This window comes from Hyaena hyaena, unplaced genomic scaffold, assembly GCF_003009895.1.
Source record: "Hyaena hyaena isolate Hyena2069 unplaced genomic scaffold, ASM300989v1 scaffold_406, whole genome shotgun sequence".
Taxonomy (NCBI): Eukaryota; Metazoa; Chordata; class Mammalia; order Carnivora; family Hyaenidae; genus Hyaena; species Hyaena hyaena.
In genome coordinates, this window is record NW_024081038.1 from 393,905 (window position 1) to 411,122 (window position 17,218).

The 17,218-nt window shown below is 45.8% G+C and overlaps 1 protein-coding gene and 1 non-coding gene across 3 annotated transcripts in view; both read left to right on the forward strand.

The window, feature by feature from the left end:
- The first annotated feature begins 540 nt into the window (after window positions 1-540).
- Window positions 541-646, forward strand: LOC120245154. The gene has a single exon (XR_005531712.1). It is a non-coding gene; the product is annotated as a U6 spliceosomal RNA (small nuclear RNA).
- Window positions 647-2,506: 1,860 nt separating this feature from the next.
- CLPB (caseinolytic mitochondrial matrix peptidase chaperone subunit B) overlaps window positions 2,507-17,218 on the forward strand; it is a 144,193-nt gene continuing 129,481 nt past the window's right edge. The window contains exons 1-2 of one of the 2 annotated variants that reach the window (XM_039252059.1): window positions 2,507-3,009; window positions 5,938-5,989. In XM_039252059.1, the coding sequence (XP_039107990.1) occupies window positions 2,607-3,009; window positions 5,938-5,989 (455 nt within the window). In that variant the 5' untranslated portion in view covers window positions 2,507-2,606. The remainder of the gene's footprint in view (window positions 3,010-5,937; window positions 5,990-17,218) is intronic. The other variant, XM_039252060.1, reaches the window with a different exon arrangement.

Here is a 17,218-nt window from a genome sequence, read left to right on the forward strand (position 1 = left end):
TTCTCCTAACCCTAACCTTGCCTCGCTCCCCTCATGGATGTTATTTGTGAAGATCAAATGAGGGAATCAATGGAGAAATGCTTTGAGAATTACCCCGTGATTGCAAGTTGTGCAGTAAACTGAAGGGCTCTGGAAAGTGCCTGTTGTAAGGAGGGGCTGAGCTCTGCGTACTCACACCATCTTGTGACCCACCTGGTAATGGGCGCTCAGAGACTGCTCTTTTAGCTGAGACCAACCCTATGTTGGGAAGCACAAATATTCTAAGAATACAGGGAGGGTGAAGCTGTGCTAGTGAGTAGAGTGGCTAATAAGACAGGATGTCCTGGGAATCTCTTAAAATAAGAAGGTCAAAATGTTTTTGTTTTTGTTTTTAAGTTTAGTTTTATTTGTTTTGAGAGGGAGAGAGCAAAGCAGGGGAGGGAAAGAGAGGGAGGCAGAATTCTAAGCAGGCTCCTTCCTTTAACAGCTATTTGCTGAATGTCTTATTAAGGAAGCAGAAATGAGAAACTCCATCTCTGCCCTCAAGAAGTTGAGAGTAAAGTGCTCACTTCAGGAGTACATATACTAAAACTGGAATGATACAGAGAGGATTAGCATGGCCCCTGGGCAAGGGTGACATGCAGATTTATGAGCGCTCCATACTTTTATGAATGAAATTTTGCCATATACAATAACATGGATGGAACTAGAGAGTATTATGCTAAGCAAAAGAAGTCAGAGAAAGACAAATACCACATGATAGTATACTGTATGAGGAGTTTAAGAAACAAAACAAATAAAGCGAGGAGGAGGAAGAGAGGGAGGCAAATCAAGAAACAAGACTCTTAACTATAGAAAATAAACTGATGGTTACCAGAGGGGAGGTGGGTAGAGGGATGGTAAAATAAGTGATGGGGATTACGGCGTGCACTTGCTGAGATGAGCATTGGGCATTGTATGGAAGTGTTGTATTACTATGTCATACACCTGAAACTAATATTACACTGTATGGTAACTAACTGGAATTTACATAAAAACTTCAATGCGGCTGCCATTTCTTGAAGACCTAATGTGAGCCAGAGACAGTGGTGGTCTACATATTATCTCATTTAATACAGGCAATCCTCTTTTTAATGTTTTTTTGTTTGTTTTTATTTTTTGAGAGCAAGTGGTAGAGGTGCAGAGTGGGAAAGGTGCAGAGAGGGAGGGGAGAGAGGATCTGAAGCAGGCTCCACACTGACAGCAGAGAGCCCAACGTTGGGCAAAGGGCTCAAGCTCAGAAACCGTAAGATCATGCCTGAGCTGAAGTTGTACACTCAACCGACTGAGCCACCCCGGTGCTCCAGTATAATCAATCCTCTTGAAGGTAGGTAGTATTACCTTTGATAATGAAGAAATTAACAATGAGAACGGTAAGGGAGTTTGTCCAAGGTCACACATGTAGTAAATGCCAAGAGTCAAAATTGAAATCTAGGTCTGCCTGCACTCTAAAGCTTTATATTCATTTTGCCACAATAATAAGGTGGGAGTAATTCTTCTACTGAACAAATATTTATTGAGTAGCTCTTTTTGTTCCAGGCATTGTTCTGGGCGCTAGTAATGTAAAAGAGAAAAAACAAAGTCCCTGTTTCCTGGGGCTTACGTTCTACCACAGAAAGACCATAAACAAAAACAAAATTTCAGTATATCACGTGGTAAGTACTGTGAAGAAAAAGTAGGCAAGATGGCGGGGTTGGGGGTTGGAGAGGATAGCTATTTTAAATCGTCAGAGAAGGCTCTGATAATGTGAAGTTTGAGCAGAGACTTAAAGGAAAGGCAGGAGTAGTAAGAGAAGGGACTGGCATGAAAAAGGAGCTTCCTCCTTTGTCTGCCTGTGTGTAGAGTCCAGAAGAGAGGGGAAGAAATGAGGTTGCAGATATTGGGCTCCAAGTTAGAAGACCTGAGCGTTATTTACTGATTTATTGGCAATTTTTTGAACCCCTGAGTCTAAATTCCCTTTCCTGTAGACAGGAATAACATTCCCTGCTCAGCGCCCCACACGCAGCCGCCATGAGATGCAAACCCTTTGAAAATAAACAAGTGAGAAAGCAAGACTAGGAGTTAGCTCTTCAACTGAAAGGAAGGCTCTGTCGGAAAATAAAGAGAATTCCTATTACAGGTGAACCCAAGACATCTTTTTGAAAAGTTGTCCCAGGCTTTAAAGAGAAATAAGCATACGTTTCATAATAGGTTTCTGCTGAAGATCCCTATTTAACTTGCAGTAGTCAGAAACTGCGCCGCATATTTTAACTAAACTTGGCAGAAAGCTCTGGGATTCGAACTTTAATCAACACATCCCACAGAGGAATTTCCCTTCTTACCACGCCCCCTCACTCGAACTCCATTTCCCAACATGCCCCAGGCTCCTTTATGTTGGCAGTCATTGTGACGCAAGTTCCATAGCTTTGTGGGAAGTGTAGTTTATTTGTTCTCCAGCTGCCGAAAAAGCTAAGGCTGTGGACTACCACTCCCGTGAAGTAGTGCGGAATTCCACCGCGTTCGCGGCGTCTTCGAACGCGCCGCGGCAGCCATGTTGGACGCGGCCAGCCAGGGGCCGGCACCAGGGGGTTATCGAAGCAGCTGTCACGATGCTGGGGTCCCTGGTGTTGAGGAGAACAGCGCCGGCGCCGCAGCTCCTCCTCCGGCTGCTTAGGTCCCCATCGCTCCGGAGACATGGAAGTGCCTCCGGCCAGACTGTGACCACCGCGGGCCGCGGGGAGCCGCAGTGGCTGAGGGCGGCCGTCGGGGGGCGCCTTGCAACATCGCCGGCCTTCCTCACCCACGGAGGGGCAGCCACCTGGGGGCGCCAGGGAGAACGCACCGAGACCCAGTGCCTCGTAGCCGCAACACGGGGACGCCTTCCTAGCTCAGAAGAAACACTCCCGGGACAGGACAGCTGGAACGGGGTTCCCAACAGGGCTGGACTGAGCATGTGGGCCCTGGCCACGGCGCTAGTGGTTCACTGTTACAGCAAGAGCCCGTCCAACAAGGGTGATTATCGGGGCAGTCTGGGTTCGAGGAAGGCAGAGGTGGGAGGAGTGTCCTGAAGCCGTATCTTTCGAGGGTGGGTGTTGCTTATAGATTTATTTAGACCATCAGAGCTTCAGCCTTGGAGGAACCCAGACATCATCTGGTTACTGGAGCAGGGTGGTGAACTGGAGAGTTCAGTTGCCTTTCAGTTGTATAACTTCCCATCGTAGGTCAGCTCCCTTCTTTGGGCATTACTTTGTCCATCTGTACAATGGTCGCATTGGACAAACATGTAAAATTAGAGAATGGACCTTTTATGTGCTAATATTTTGCCTGGTGCAATTCCTCTCGTAAGAGGCTTCCGGGAAACCACGGTGTGTTCTAACGGCAACCACTGGGTAATTTAGAGGTTTTCCCCCTAAGGTGGCCTAAGAAAGGAAGTCAAGACTTGGTTTCAGTGCCAACTTTGCCACTGTGCACGCCTTGCTCCTCTCCAGCTTCATTTCCCCCCTTACACAGTAAAGAATGATCTCTCAGTACTCTTACAGTGCCGTTATTTTGACTCTTGGAGTTCAGCAGCCTGGGTCTTGCCCATCAGACTCCCTGGGGTTTTGCTGTGCCTGGTCTCAGGTGTGAAGTGATCTTGCCAGGCAACGCAGTTGGCAGGAGGATTAGGCAAGCTATACTTCTATAACTTTGAGCATTTTTTTTTTTAAATACCCTCTGTGAGCCTAATTTTGGGAGGTTTGGAATTCCTAACAGAACAGTCAGTTAAGGAGTCAGTGCAGGTAGTTACGCCTGTGGATCTAGTGAGTGGTCTGACAGTGTGTTGTTGGGGAATTCAAAGGCCAGTAGGGTCAGGAAAGCATTCCTGGGAGATTGGAGACCCCTGGAGGATGGGGAATTTGAGCTTGAGTTCTGTAGAATGAGGCAAGAGATGAAAAGGAGAGTGATACTGTGAGCTCCATGAGAGCAAGGAATGCAGCTTCCCTTTTTTTCAGGTTGATACCCGCCCCTTTCCCTGATATTTCACATCATTTGTTCACCATAGCATCTGGATCTTAGTACCCATTAAATGTGTCTTGAGTTGGATTCCGTTTCATGCAAAGGCTTCACGGATATGGGAGTCACAGGTCAGCATGATGTGTTTAGGGGTTTAGCAGGGTAGCCAGCCTGGTTGGAGGACAGGGCGTCTCTGGAATGAGGTGAGAGCAGATGGAGTGGGACCTGGGTATCAGGAGGGTTTGGAGGGTTTGGAGTTTCTCCTGTAGGCAGTGGAGAACCATGGAAGGTTCATGAGCAGGGAATGTCCTGAAGCCAGTATGTTTAGACGGATCAGGGGAGGTGTCCAAGGTCTTGCCTTAGGCTCCAGACTGGACTTTGTCTGTTACTTAGGCAATGACCATAACCATGATCACTTCCAACCTTCAGACTTTGCCAGCCTTCCCTATTCCCTGATTTGGAGTTAGAAGCTCAGGAACTGTACCCAGTAGGAGCCAGCAGGCCCTGGTTCTCAGCTCCTTCCTCATTCCTCCTGTGACCTTGCAGAAGCCACTTCTTTCTGCAGAGTGAGGGACGAGTGGATGCAGTGATCTCTGAGGGAGTTTTGTTCTCCTTCCAGCTGAGGGCTGCCTGAGCATTCTTGGATGTGTGCTTGGAGAACCACTGGGGAAGATAACCAGGAAAGACCTGACCCTAGAGCCTAGGTTAGCATGTGGGATGGAGACACTACATGTTTGACCTACAGATCTGGTTTGCATATTTATGATAAGGTGGCTGTCTTATCCCTGCTGTACAGATAAGGAAATTGAGGCTCAGGAGGTTAGGTGAGTTGGCCAGGTCATGTGGCAAGAAAGTGGCAGAATTGGGTTGGGAGCCCAGATTTGTCTGTCTCCAGATCCTGCTCTTCCCATCCTACTGCAGTGCCTCCTCAGTGTTTCACTGGGTGAGTCTTTTGACTAGACTGAGAACTCCCTGAGGCAGGGATGGCTCTGAGTTTTTCTACTATTCAACAATGGAGCTCGGAACTATGCTGGGCTCATAGGGTTGCCTGGGCACTTGGTATTGACTATTTGAAAAAATGGTGCCTCTACAGTTTTTTTTTTCTGAGTCAGGCAGTTTTTCCTTTGGCCACAAGGTGGTGCCAGTAGCCTGCCGGCTGCTCAGGCTACACCAGGCTTAGGTTAGGCTCAGGGTTGCTTTTCTGTTAGGTGGTTCCTAAGGAATTGCTTTGGGTCTCCTTTTGCTGATCTTGGCACCGAGGAGTTTGTAGATTTTTTGACCATCATTTCATCTCTTCAGCATCCCTGTGAGGCTGTCAGGGCAAGGATTTGAGGCTGTCAGGGCAAGTAAAGCATATGCCTCTACTTTATGGTCCTGGAAGCAGGGGTTGAGAAGGAAGGAGCTGCCACAGCACAGGGAGTAGGGGGCAGACTGTTGGAGCCAGGCCTCCTGACTCCTGGTCAACGCTCTTCTTAACTCTCAGAGGAGGCCACACCGTTGCCTGTTCCCATTCTGTTCCTGGTGCTGGGTTAGTGACTTGTGACACCAGGCTGAGAAGTTGGAATTGGGGGTAGAAGTGGGACAAGGTAGGGGGGATGATTAACAGTGACAGCCATGTGAAACATTAGAGCTTTCTAGCTAATGAAGAGTGAAGGGATTCATACATCATGCGTGTACCATAGACAGCACATAGTTGCTAGCACTTTACCTGAACCACCTGTATGATGAGAAGAGTTACGAGTTTGGGTTCCACGATGGATGTGGAAGACAAGTTAACAGTGGATACAGGGGATGATTAGCTTTCTCTTTATATACCTTGGCATCATTTCCCTTGTTAGAGCCCATATTTCTAAAGTTCTACCATTTCTGTTGTTTTCCTGGGCCCTCCATGCAGCTCTGGAGGTAGGTCCTGGCATGAGATCTGACCAGTGCCTCCTTTCTTTTCAGATGCAGCCCTGATGGAAGCTGCTCGTGCCAACAATGTCCAAGAAGTTACCAGGTAAGTGTTGAGCTCCAGGACTTGCTCTCCCCCCACAAGAGGGCCTGAGCTGGGTGAACGGCTTCCTCCAGTGATAACTGCCTTGGAGGAAATCCACACACTAATTTGGGAAGTGACCTTGTGACTTCCCTGTGGTCACAGTCATCTGGGTTCCCTTGGCACAGGTCAACCCTTAAACATTTTAAGGTAGGGAGTCAGCCCTGTGTCTCCTTTTTTTTTTTTGACCCCCAACATCTCTGGATCCTTCCACTGTTTTGTTCTTTGCAGGGCATGGTTTAGAGTCCCCTCCACATCCTATGGATCCTTTACTGAATCTCCTAATTTGTTCTTATATCTTTATGGAACTGGCCATGTGTTATTTTTTGTTGCCTGGATGGGGTGTACCCATGGAAAGGTTTGTGAGATTTGGGAGGCAGCTGGAAGAAGCCTTTCTGCCAGGTCCTCTGGCGTTAGAAGTCTGCCTGCAGGACTGGGTTATACATGCTGGGCTTGTGCTCAGGGGCTGACTGTACTCTTCCAGTCTGCCTGGCTCAGCTGTGGCCTGTAGGCCCACTGGCAGGTTGGATTTCAGTTTCTTGGACAGGGGCAGGACACAGCTCGGGGCTCGGCCTGGTGCTCGGACTAGGCAGCCTGTGTCCAGGATAGATGTTCAGACCAGGAGCAGCACAGGGCATCAGTTTGGGGCTATTGGTTAGGGGCAGAGGTTTTATTCCTGGTAAAACTGGTGGCCTATCCTGTCCCTCAGCTTGGCCTTTTTGGCCCTTAGTATAAAGTGAGGTGGCCACAGCACACCCTCCTCCCCTGCTACCATGTGCCTATTTTAGATAGGAAATCTAGCGTTCGCGGTGGCTGTCCCCACACTCAGTGCCACACACTCTTGGTGCTCCTCCCCACTCCAGCTTCCTGAACGTATAAGAAAGTGTTGAAAGTCAGCTGCAGCCCCCACCAAGACTTACTGCTTTGATTCCCTTTCATTTTATCTGCAGCATTATTGTTGATTCTCAAGGGTGCTTTTGAGTATTAATGTTCAAGGCTTAGGTTTTAATAAACCACTTTTGGAAGCATGGGCTGGGAGTTATTTCCTAGCCAAATAAATATGATGTAGCAGTAGTTTAATAAACATGCAATGATGCATCTTAAAAACCAAGCACAGATGTCAGCTTGCTGTTATAAGAGCTATTCATAACTGCCAGCTGTGTGTGGCGTCTTCATTTCCCCAGAAACAGATGAGCCTCACTTCCTTCTGCTGCAGTACATAGCAGTGAGGGGGCGAAAACTGGCTGTGCCCCTTCCTTGCAGGCCTTTGCTGACCCTCACATCACTGGTTGGTGACCACTGAGGGCTGCCAGGCTTCTGCTTTCCTGTGGCAACCCAGTGCAAGTAGTGTATTTGCAAAGCATCAGTGTGGTGAATCCACTTTCCCATCACCCAGGGGAGGCTGAGTTTGCCTTAGCCCACTGAGCGCCCAAGTGTTGATTATTTTAGCTCTTTGAAATACACATTTTTCTAATAGCAATAAACACTTGCCAAAAGAACGCAGAAAATGAATTCATAGTGTGTGTGATGCCTGTGTGATAGCATATGTAGGGGCCTTTCCAGTGTGCCCCCCAGTTTCCAGCTGCTCTTCTCCTGCCTCCTATTGTTTCATCTCTTCTGGTCATGGTGACTCAGAGTCTCCCCTCACCCTTTGTAAGGGAGTCAGAGATGAGCTAGGCACAGACCCTACTTTTCAGCACAGCAATCTTTTTTTTCTTTTTTTTTAAGAGAGAGTACCCACATGTGTGAGCAAGCATGAGCAGGGGAGGGACAGAGGGAGAGGGGGAGAGAACCTTAAGCAGGCTCCATGCCTAGCGGGGAGCCCCATGCAGGGCTCGATCTCATGACCCTGAAATCATGACCTGAGACAAAATCAAGAGTCAGATGCTTAACTGATTAAGCCGTCTATATGCCCCTATCTATTTTTTTAAGTAGGCTCCATGCCCACTGTGGGGCTTGAACTTAAGACCTGAGATTGAGAGTCCTGTGCTCTAATGACTGAGCCAGCCAGACACTTCCATTCTGTTCTTCATATTAAGAAGGTTGTGAGCTAGACTTCAGCTTAAACCGTTGGATTTGTGTGCCTTCCCAGGGCAGGGAGAGATCTGGTTTCCTACATTTCTTACCCTCTTTCCCAGCACAACAGAATTTGGGGAAAATTGCTTTTTACTGACTTTTCAGCAAACTTGAAGCAGAAAGTCCAGAGTCTTATTTTCATATACCCATTGGCTGTATCAGAAGGAGGCTGGGTCCCTTCTTCCCTTCCTTTTCTCTTCCTTTCTCCATGGGTGGCAGCCATTTCCTTCTTCCTCTCCCAAGGCACTTAAACCTTGTGTTCAGCTCTGACTCTTCAGGAGTGGAAGTCCTTGGGGCCCCTGTCCCACCTGTCAGCAGCATGAACAGGTGGCCCTACTCCCCGGCTCACCCCATACCCAAGCCTGGCTTCTGGATGTAGGAACCACTCACCCGAAACGTAGGGCATAGGGCAGATTGGAGGCACATCTGTCCAGGCTTGGGCTGAGCCGTGTAAGGAGCTATCCAGGGTGGGAGAAACGAGGCCTCCTATTCTGCCAGTGAAGATCACATTTCCTTCAGAACAAACTTAGGTGAAAGACAACACCCCTACCCATTTCCCTTCTTCCAACAGGAAGCTGAGCCTCTTTGCTGTAGGCATAACTCAGTTGTTCATCAGCCCAAACGTTATCTAGTGAAGGAACCCTGGTGATACCAGTCTTCAAATTCAGACTGCCTGCCCTTGCCAGGATTCATTTGATCACTTGACAAAATTTACTGAGTACCTCTCATATGCTAAGCCCTATGATTGGCACAGGGAACACCTGACAAGGCAGGATTCCTGCTCTCAATGTAGGTGATTGGGGAAGACCATGGCGACACAGTGTGGTCAGCGCTGTGAGACAGTAGCCCAGAAGATGCCTCTAACCAACCTGGGAGACCAGAGAAAGCATCCTAGAGGAAACGGCTTCAAATATGGGGAGTATTAGGGCTTAGCAAATAGAAGGGGAAAGTATTTCAGGGAAAGGGGGCCACGTGAGTGGTAGCACTGAGGCAAGAATCAGCCTAGGATGTATGGTGGGGAGGGGGAGTTATATATTGTCTGGTGTTTGGTCATAGTTTGAGGCTAGGAGGAACTGGAGAAGGGGAGGGACCTGATCATGGAAGGCACTGCGCATTTGTCCCTAAGTTGTTCATCTGTTTGGTCTGTCTCTGGTGCCCAGCCCTGAGCTGAATTTGTGTTGGCGGCAACACCGTGAGGAAGGAGAAGCAATTCCTGCCCTGGAGGAGTTCACTGACTCCCTTCCCAGGGGAGGATGGAGCATGAGTCAAAACTGAGAACCAGCAAAACTAGGCACGTGTTGCCTAACTTTTATGAGCCTAAGTAACACAGAGAAGATAATACCTGTAACCCATAGAGTTGTAGAGTATTTATTAATGACAAAATGCTACTTCATTTGACGAGTGTTTGTGAGTGCTTATTAGGAGCTAGGCATTGGGCTGAGTGCTTGGAGATACAGTGTGAACAAGATTGGCACAGTCCCTGCGCTCTTGGTACTGACAGTCAAATTGGGAGTCAATGACTGATTATGCAGTTATAATCATGTACTTCAAAATGAATTGCAGTTTGTCTTTTCAACAAATAGTGCTGGGACAACTCAATATCCATGTGCAGAAAAATGCAGTTGGAGCCATACCTTACCCATAGACAAAAATTAACTCAAAATGGACCATAGGCCTAAGTGTAAGACCTAAAATTATAAAACTCTTAAAAGAAAATATATGGATAAATCTCTGTGACCTTGAGTTAGGCAGAGTCATCTTAGATATGGCAGCAAAATCATGAGAAACCAAAGGAAAAAAATAAATTGGACTTCTTCAAAATTAAAAACTTTATGTTCAAAGGACACCTTCAAGGAAGTGAAAAAACTTTCCCACAGAATGGGAGAAAATATTTGCAAATCATATATCTGATAAGAGATTTTTATCCAGAATATATAAAGAACTCTTTAACTAGACAACAAAAAGATAACTGAATTTAAAAATGGACAAAAAGGAATCTGAATAGACATTTCTTTAAGGAAGATACTCAAATGAGCACATAATATACAATATGCACATGAAAAGATGCTTAACATCACTAGTCATAAGGGAAATGCTAATTAAAACCACACTTCATACCTAGTAGGATGGTTGTAAGCAGAAGGATAATAGCAAGTGTTTGTCAGGATGTGGAGAATTGGAACCCTTGTAGATTGCTGTTGGGGATGTGAAATGGTGTAACTACTTTGGAAAAGGGTTGGCATCTCCTCAATATGTTAAACATAGAGAGTTACCTTATGACCCAGCAAGTCTACTCCTAGGTATATACGCCAGAGAAATGAAGATGTGAACATGAATGTTCATAGCAGTGTTGTTCATAATAGCCCAAAGAGGGAGACAACTCTAAAAGCCAACAGTGGTTGAATGGACAAATAAAATATTATATAGCCATATAGGAGAATATTATCAGTACAAAAGAATGAAGTATTGCTCTATGCTAGAACATGAATGAACTTTGAAAGCATTATGCTAACTGAAAGAAGTCAGACAAAAGATGACATATCATGTGATTCAATTTATATAAAATTTCCAGAATAGACAAATCCATAGAGACAGAAAGTAGATTAGTCATTGCCAAGGACTGCAGAGGTTGGGGTTGGGAGGGAATAGGGTTGACTGCTAATGGGTCCGGAGTTTCTGTGGGGGATGATGAAACTGTTCTGGCGTTAATGGTCAAGATTGCACCACTCTGAATATAGTAAAAATAATTGAGTTGTACATTTTTAATGGGTGGGTTATATATGATGTTAATCATATCTTCAAACTTGATTAAAAAGTGAAGTGTAAGACACTTGGGAATCTAACCTTGAATCTAGAAGGGGGGTGCAGGTGAGAGTATGTTACCAGTAAGGAAAAGCATTGGAGTACATGAGATTGAAGTGAGCTTGGAAGGATGAAGAGAAAAGCAGAAGAACATTCAGTTGGAGGGAATAGTAGGTGGAAGGCCCTGAGTCAAGAACAGATGTGAAGAAATTGAGCAGTCAAGAGAAAGCCGATCTGACTGCACTGTACAGAGCAAGGGCAGAGTGACATAAAATGAAGCTGGGGAATTAAACAAGGACCATACCACCCTGAGCCTGTAGGCCATGGTAGTGATTTTTGTTTTCACTAAGATTGCTGGACAGCCGCTGTAGAACTTTAAGCCTGGGGGGGGAAGGGGGGGGGGCGCGCGCGTGTGTGTGTGTGCTTGTGCACGCGTGCGGATGCGCACATGTGTGTGAGACAGAGAGAGAGAGAGACATGGTGACGTGCTCTAGATCTGTAATTTTAAAAGATCCTCTCTGGTTGCTCCATGGAGAATAGATTGATATAGAGGCCATGGTGGGTGCAAGAAGACTGGATGAAAGAGACTGGAATAGTCGAAGACAATGATGGCAGTAGAGATGGAGGAAGTAAGCTAGACAGGACTTGGTGGTGGTTAGAGCAGTATCAGTGCCTGATATGTCCTACATACTAATCTATGAATGTTGAATGAATGAATAGAATTGGATATCTTTGATTAGGAGGAAAAAAATATTAAGAATGAATTTCAGTTTTCTGGCTTAATCAGCTGTGTAGATGCTATTCACTGAGGCAAAGATGCTAGAGGAGAACGGGGTTGGAGGAAAAAGTATAGGAGTTTGGTTTTAAAGATGTTAAATTTAGCATGCTAGTGAGATACTCAAGTGGGGCTCTGACTCCACTATGTATACCATGCTGTCTCTCAAAAAAAAAAAATTCAGTGATTGCTTTAGAGATTGTTTTGTTATTTTGTTTTGACATCTTTGTTCTGGGTTCATGATTTTAGAAAATAAAGGAGTTCATACTAGCTCAAACTTGTTTACTAGATGCCTTTTGAAAAAAGGAGATTTGGTTTGCAATTCAGGAAAGAAAAAAGGGATTTTGTTGAGAGCTCAAAATATTTATTCTAGCTTTATATTGATGGCTTGGTTCTTGTCCCTGGATGCCCCAGGTTGGGGCTTGAGGCACTTGCTGTCCATAAGCCAGGACTGAGGTGACCAGAATGTGCTCAGCTACAGCATAGGTAAATGTTCTGCACATTGATCCAAGGATTTTATCTAATTAACAAAAACCCTGGCTGGTAAATACATTTGGCTGTCTCGGGGCCTCAGAGAAGCTGTTTATCGATTGTTGTATCATTTTGGCTGGATGGGAAGATGTTAATGATGGCATCGGAGCAACCAAAACATCCAGCTCTTTCAACCAGTAAATATTTAAATGTCCTGTGGTTTACAGTAGATTGAAACAAAAGTTATTTTTTAAACCAAAGGTCAAGGCTTCCCTGGTATCACTCTTCTAATTTGATGCTTGTTGTGAGAGTACCTTACGATCATCACACTGTTTTTTGAATGCTAGGGTATAGTGTGCACAGGCTTTTTGAATACTGGGATGTTGGAAGGCAGTGTAAGGGTAAGAATAAAGGATTTTTAGAATGAGAAGGCCTGGCTTCCACTTGGGCCCTTAATAAGTCATAGAATGTCCTTTGATTATTTGTTTCCAAATCATGTTAATGGGAGTCCCACTGAGAACTTTGAAATACAATCCCTAGTGTTCAACTCTGCAGAGGAAACCGAGTCTCTTTGGAAAGGTCTAGATCACACACTGAAACACTGACTCAAGTGGACGGTTCTTGCTTTCTCCCTGGTGATGGCAGGTAATTGGGGAAGACTGGATTAGCAGCTTTTTCGGAACATCGTGGGTAGGTGGAAGCAGTCATCAGCTGCATAGGAGCCCAGCAGTCAGGTGGTTGGCCAAGCCTAGGAGCACAGAATGGCCAAGGCTTACTGGGTTGGCTTGTAGGGAGGAGGGATGTCCCTGAGAGGGAGCCCAGCCCTGGGATGGAGTCTCTAGTTTAGGTCCTACTGGTTCTTGGCTGTGTGGCCGTAGTCCCTAAATTTCCTCGGTGGCCTTAGCTATGAAGTATTATTGATAATAGTTGTCAGACCACCCTCCCAGGGTCTTATGAGAGTTCCAGGCAGGTGAACTCTTGTCCGGAAAAGCACTCATCCTTTGATGAGTGACATTAGTGTCACGTCTTCCTGGAAGGCTTCCAGTATCCTAGCCTTCCCAGCACCTTGAGGTTCCCATAGCACCCTGAACTTCCTCTGTGACAGCACTTACACTCCCTGTTGGGATGGGTCATCTGTTTTTTTTCTTTCCCTTAATATTGAATTTTATAAATGGCAGACTATTGTTGGTTTTCATTGCTATTCATGTAAATACGTAACACATACTTACTCAACATTGCAGAAGTGCTTTGTAAATGATAGTTAGGCAAATGCTGATAGTTATTTATAGTTATAAGCCTGTAAAAAGAGGACTGACCTCCCTTTGAAAAAAATAATATAAAAATGGAGAATTAGCTCTTTTATTCAACAAGTAGTGCCTACTATGTGCTGGCACTGTGCTAAGCCCTGATGGGTCAGTGGTAAGCCAGAAATACTTAAAGGCATCACCTCATGGAGCTGGAAGCCTACTCAGATGTTGATTGTGCAGTGTGAAGGTACAGCTGTGACAGATGCTACTAGGGAGAGTAAAGAGGATCCTAGAGTCCCTGGTGGATTTCCTCTGGTCAGGGAAAGTTTCCCAAAGGAAGCTTTAGCTATGGTGAGGAGCTACGTGAAGAGCAGAAGAGGTTTCCTGCCAGAAGGAACTTTTATTTACAGAGGCCCGTGGAAGGAGGAAGGATGGCAAAGTAAAAGGAGTAAAGGAGTAAAGGCAGGTACCTGAAGCATAGAGGGGGTGCCAGAATAAATGTTAGAAGTTGTACTAAGGAGCTTTGTCTTTATTCTAACAGTAGTGGTAGCTGATTTGGTGGGGTGGTGGGAGGTTGGGGGTGGGGGCCATGGGGTGGGAGGTTGACTTGATTAACAAACATTCTGATTGTTGAGAAACATAAGTCACCAATCTGAGTGTTGCCAGTTTGTGTGTGCCAGAATCTTCTTTGGCACTGATCCAGCCACCGCGGCAGGGTAAGTCACAAAGCTGTAGGCCCCCAGGACCCCACAGTAGGGGCAGCTCTCAGGCCCTGTCTCCCCAACACTATTGCTGTGGCCCGAGTGCTGCTGCTTGAAAATCCCAGCTCACTCATGACCATAACACAAATCCTGGCAGCGTGGCTAGAACCATTTAGATTTTTTTACCAAGGAAATTTCCTGGAAACGGAGGGAGAGAAATCCAAGAATACTGAAAATAGTCAAGCTAAATGTGTTTCTGCGCTTAGAGTATTCACTTTAGCTCTTGTATCACAGTTCTGCTCTGTCCCTGTCCTGTTTGAAAGCTTTCTCAGAAAATCTCACTTTTTTTTTTTATGTCACTTTTGAATTTTGAGGTTCTTTTACAAATCTTAGCTGCTTCCCTCTCCTCCCTTCTTTTTTTTTTTTTTTTTACAAATAGTTTATTGTCATATTGGTTTCCACATAACACCCAGTGCTCATCCCCACAAGTGCCCTCCTCCATGCCCATCCCCCCCCCCCCCCCCCATCAGTCCTCAGTTTTTGTCAGCATTCAAGAGTCTCTCATGGTTTGCCTCTCTCCCTTTCCCCCACCATTTCCCCCCTTCTTCTCCCCCTTGTTCCTCAGTTAAGTTCCTCCTAATCCTCCTATACGTGCAAACATAAGATATTTGTCCTTTTCTGCCTGACTTACTTCGCTCAGCATAACACCCTCAAGGTCCATCCATGTTGCTACACATGGCCAGATTTCATTGTTTCTCATTGCCATGTAGTATTCCATGGTATAGATAAACCACATCTTCTTGATCCATTTGTCCGTTGTTGGACACTTAGGCTCTTTCCATGTTTTAGCTATTGTTGAGAATGCTGCTATGAACATTGGGGTACATGTGCTCCTGTGCATCAGCATTTCTCTCTCCTCCCTTCTGAGCAGGAGTCCCAGGTCCAGAGTCCTCCTAAGGCAACAAGTGGTTCTCCCCTGTCACTCTGTCAGGGGGTCTGCCGGGGAAGCTCTCATGCCATTGGCAGAAATCCCACTTTGGAGTGGGAGAAAGCAAGATTTCATTCCCAGCTGTGAGTCTGAGAAGACAAAGGTTGAATTCCAGCTGTGCCATTGGTCAGCTCTGTGACCTTGGGAAGGTGGCCTAACCCCTTCTTGCCTTAGATTCCTTATCTGCAAAGTGAGATGATGATTGACCTAGCTCACACCATTGCTGGGAGTATGAAATGAGAGCAGTAAATGACAGAAACTGCTTAGTGCTGTGCCTAGCACATACCAGATGCTTAGTGCATAGCAAGCTTTGTTACCAAGTGTTGCTAATTTCACCACATTTTTTGCCCCACAACTAGAAAAGTAAATTAAGGCAATGGATAGAATTTTCTGGATATTCATTTGTTACCCTGTCCATGTTTCTTAACCTTTTGGTGTGACCATTCAGAGACCTCCCAGACTAATGAACACAGGTAAATGAATATTAAGTGGGGCAAAAAACCCACAGCCTATCATGCTTAATTTTACTCCTTTTTTTTTAGAATGCTTGTATATTCAGAATTTTATTTACTTCTTATGGGACATTACTTTAATTGCTTTTTTATACCTATCGTTTTTATATACATTGGTACATGTAGTATAAAATATTATAAAATAATATCTTAGGGGTGCCTGGCTGGTTCAGTCGGAAGAGTCTGCAACTCTTGATCTTAGGGTAATGAGTTTGAGCCCCATGCTAGGTGTAGAGATTTCTTAAGAAAATAAACTTAAAAAAATCTTAAATAATATTTTAATAACATCGTTGAATATTACTGATAATGGCTGATGTTTATCGAATGCCTTTTTTGAGGCAGGTGTTAGATGAGGCTTTAATCACTAAATCCTCACAGTTGTGCAAGTAATAACGGCCCTGCTTTACAGACAGTGAAACAGAAATGCAGGTTGCTGGAGTAATTTGCCCAAAGTTGCCCACTTGGAAGTGGCACCCCACTTCGTTTTCCAAATGAGGAGGCCTGAAGCAGAGAGAGGCTTGCTGGTGTCACGGTTTCCTCAGTGCTCTTCCAGACTCAGTGAGATGTTTTCTAGTTAGAGGGAGAACCATTTCTGTCTGCCTTATTGGGAGTCCACAAGGTTCCTGAAGAGAAACTGTCAAATCCAAACCCCTTATCTGTCCTCCCCTCTGCTGTTCACCCATACCCCTGCCCGTGGCCCCACACTCCTGCCAGCCAAGTCTGGTCCTTCCCTCCATCCCGAGAACCCCATTCCGCTCAGACTTGGCTTCTCACTGTCCCAAACATGCAGGTCACTCATTCTACCTAGAAGCCTTTGCAGTGATTCCAGTTCCACCCCATCCTGTCTAGATCCAGTTCATGCTTCATCGCCCATCTCAGGCCCTTCCTCTTCCAAAAAGCTCACCTTCAATAGTAATAATAGCTGTCCTTTATTAAATACCCACTCCATGTGAGACAGAGTACTGGATACTGTATGTGTATTATCTTCATTTCTTGCTACAGTATCGTAAAAACAAGATTACGTTACATCCATTTTCCAGATGAGAAAACTTGAGGCTCAGATTTAGTGCATACTAACTCACAGCTAGTAAATAGCAGAGCGGTGATTTAAACTGAGGGCCCCAGGAGTCCAAAGTACGCGCTTTCCTTGCTGCAGTTCCCTACTTGCTGTAGCCCATATTGAGCTTTCTTGTCAGATTCCTACAGGCTTAAAAGTCTGAGCCACACAGTATCACGTTTCGTTTTCTCCTCCTTGCCGCATCTCCTCACCCAGGCTGTGCTGTCACAGCAAGGTGGATGGCGCCTCCTCCTGCCTCCACTGTAGCTAGTCACACAGCCTGGCTGGGCACTCAGAAGGCACACAGTACAGACAGAGCCTGGCTGGTTGATTGACTGGTTGAATGAAACCCTGTTTATTCTCCAGAGGCTACCCAGCAGGAGGGTACAGCAGCTGGGCAAGCCGACTAGTCTCCGGGATCCTCCATTCATGTGGATGGGAGGCCCCAGAAGGTTGCATAAGAATCCTCTCTGAGGCTGAGCTGAGGCTTCCATCTCAATGCCCTTTTGTTTGGGGGGGAGATAGCACCCAGGCCTCCCAGGAAGTCTGTGTGTTTGACCAGCT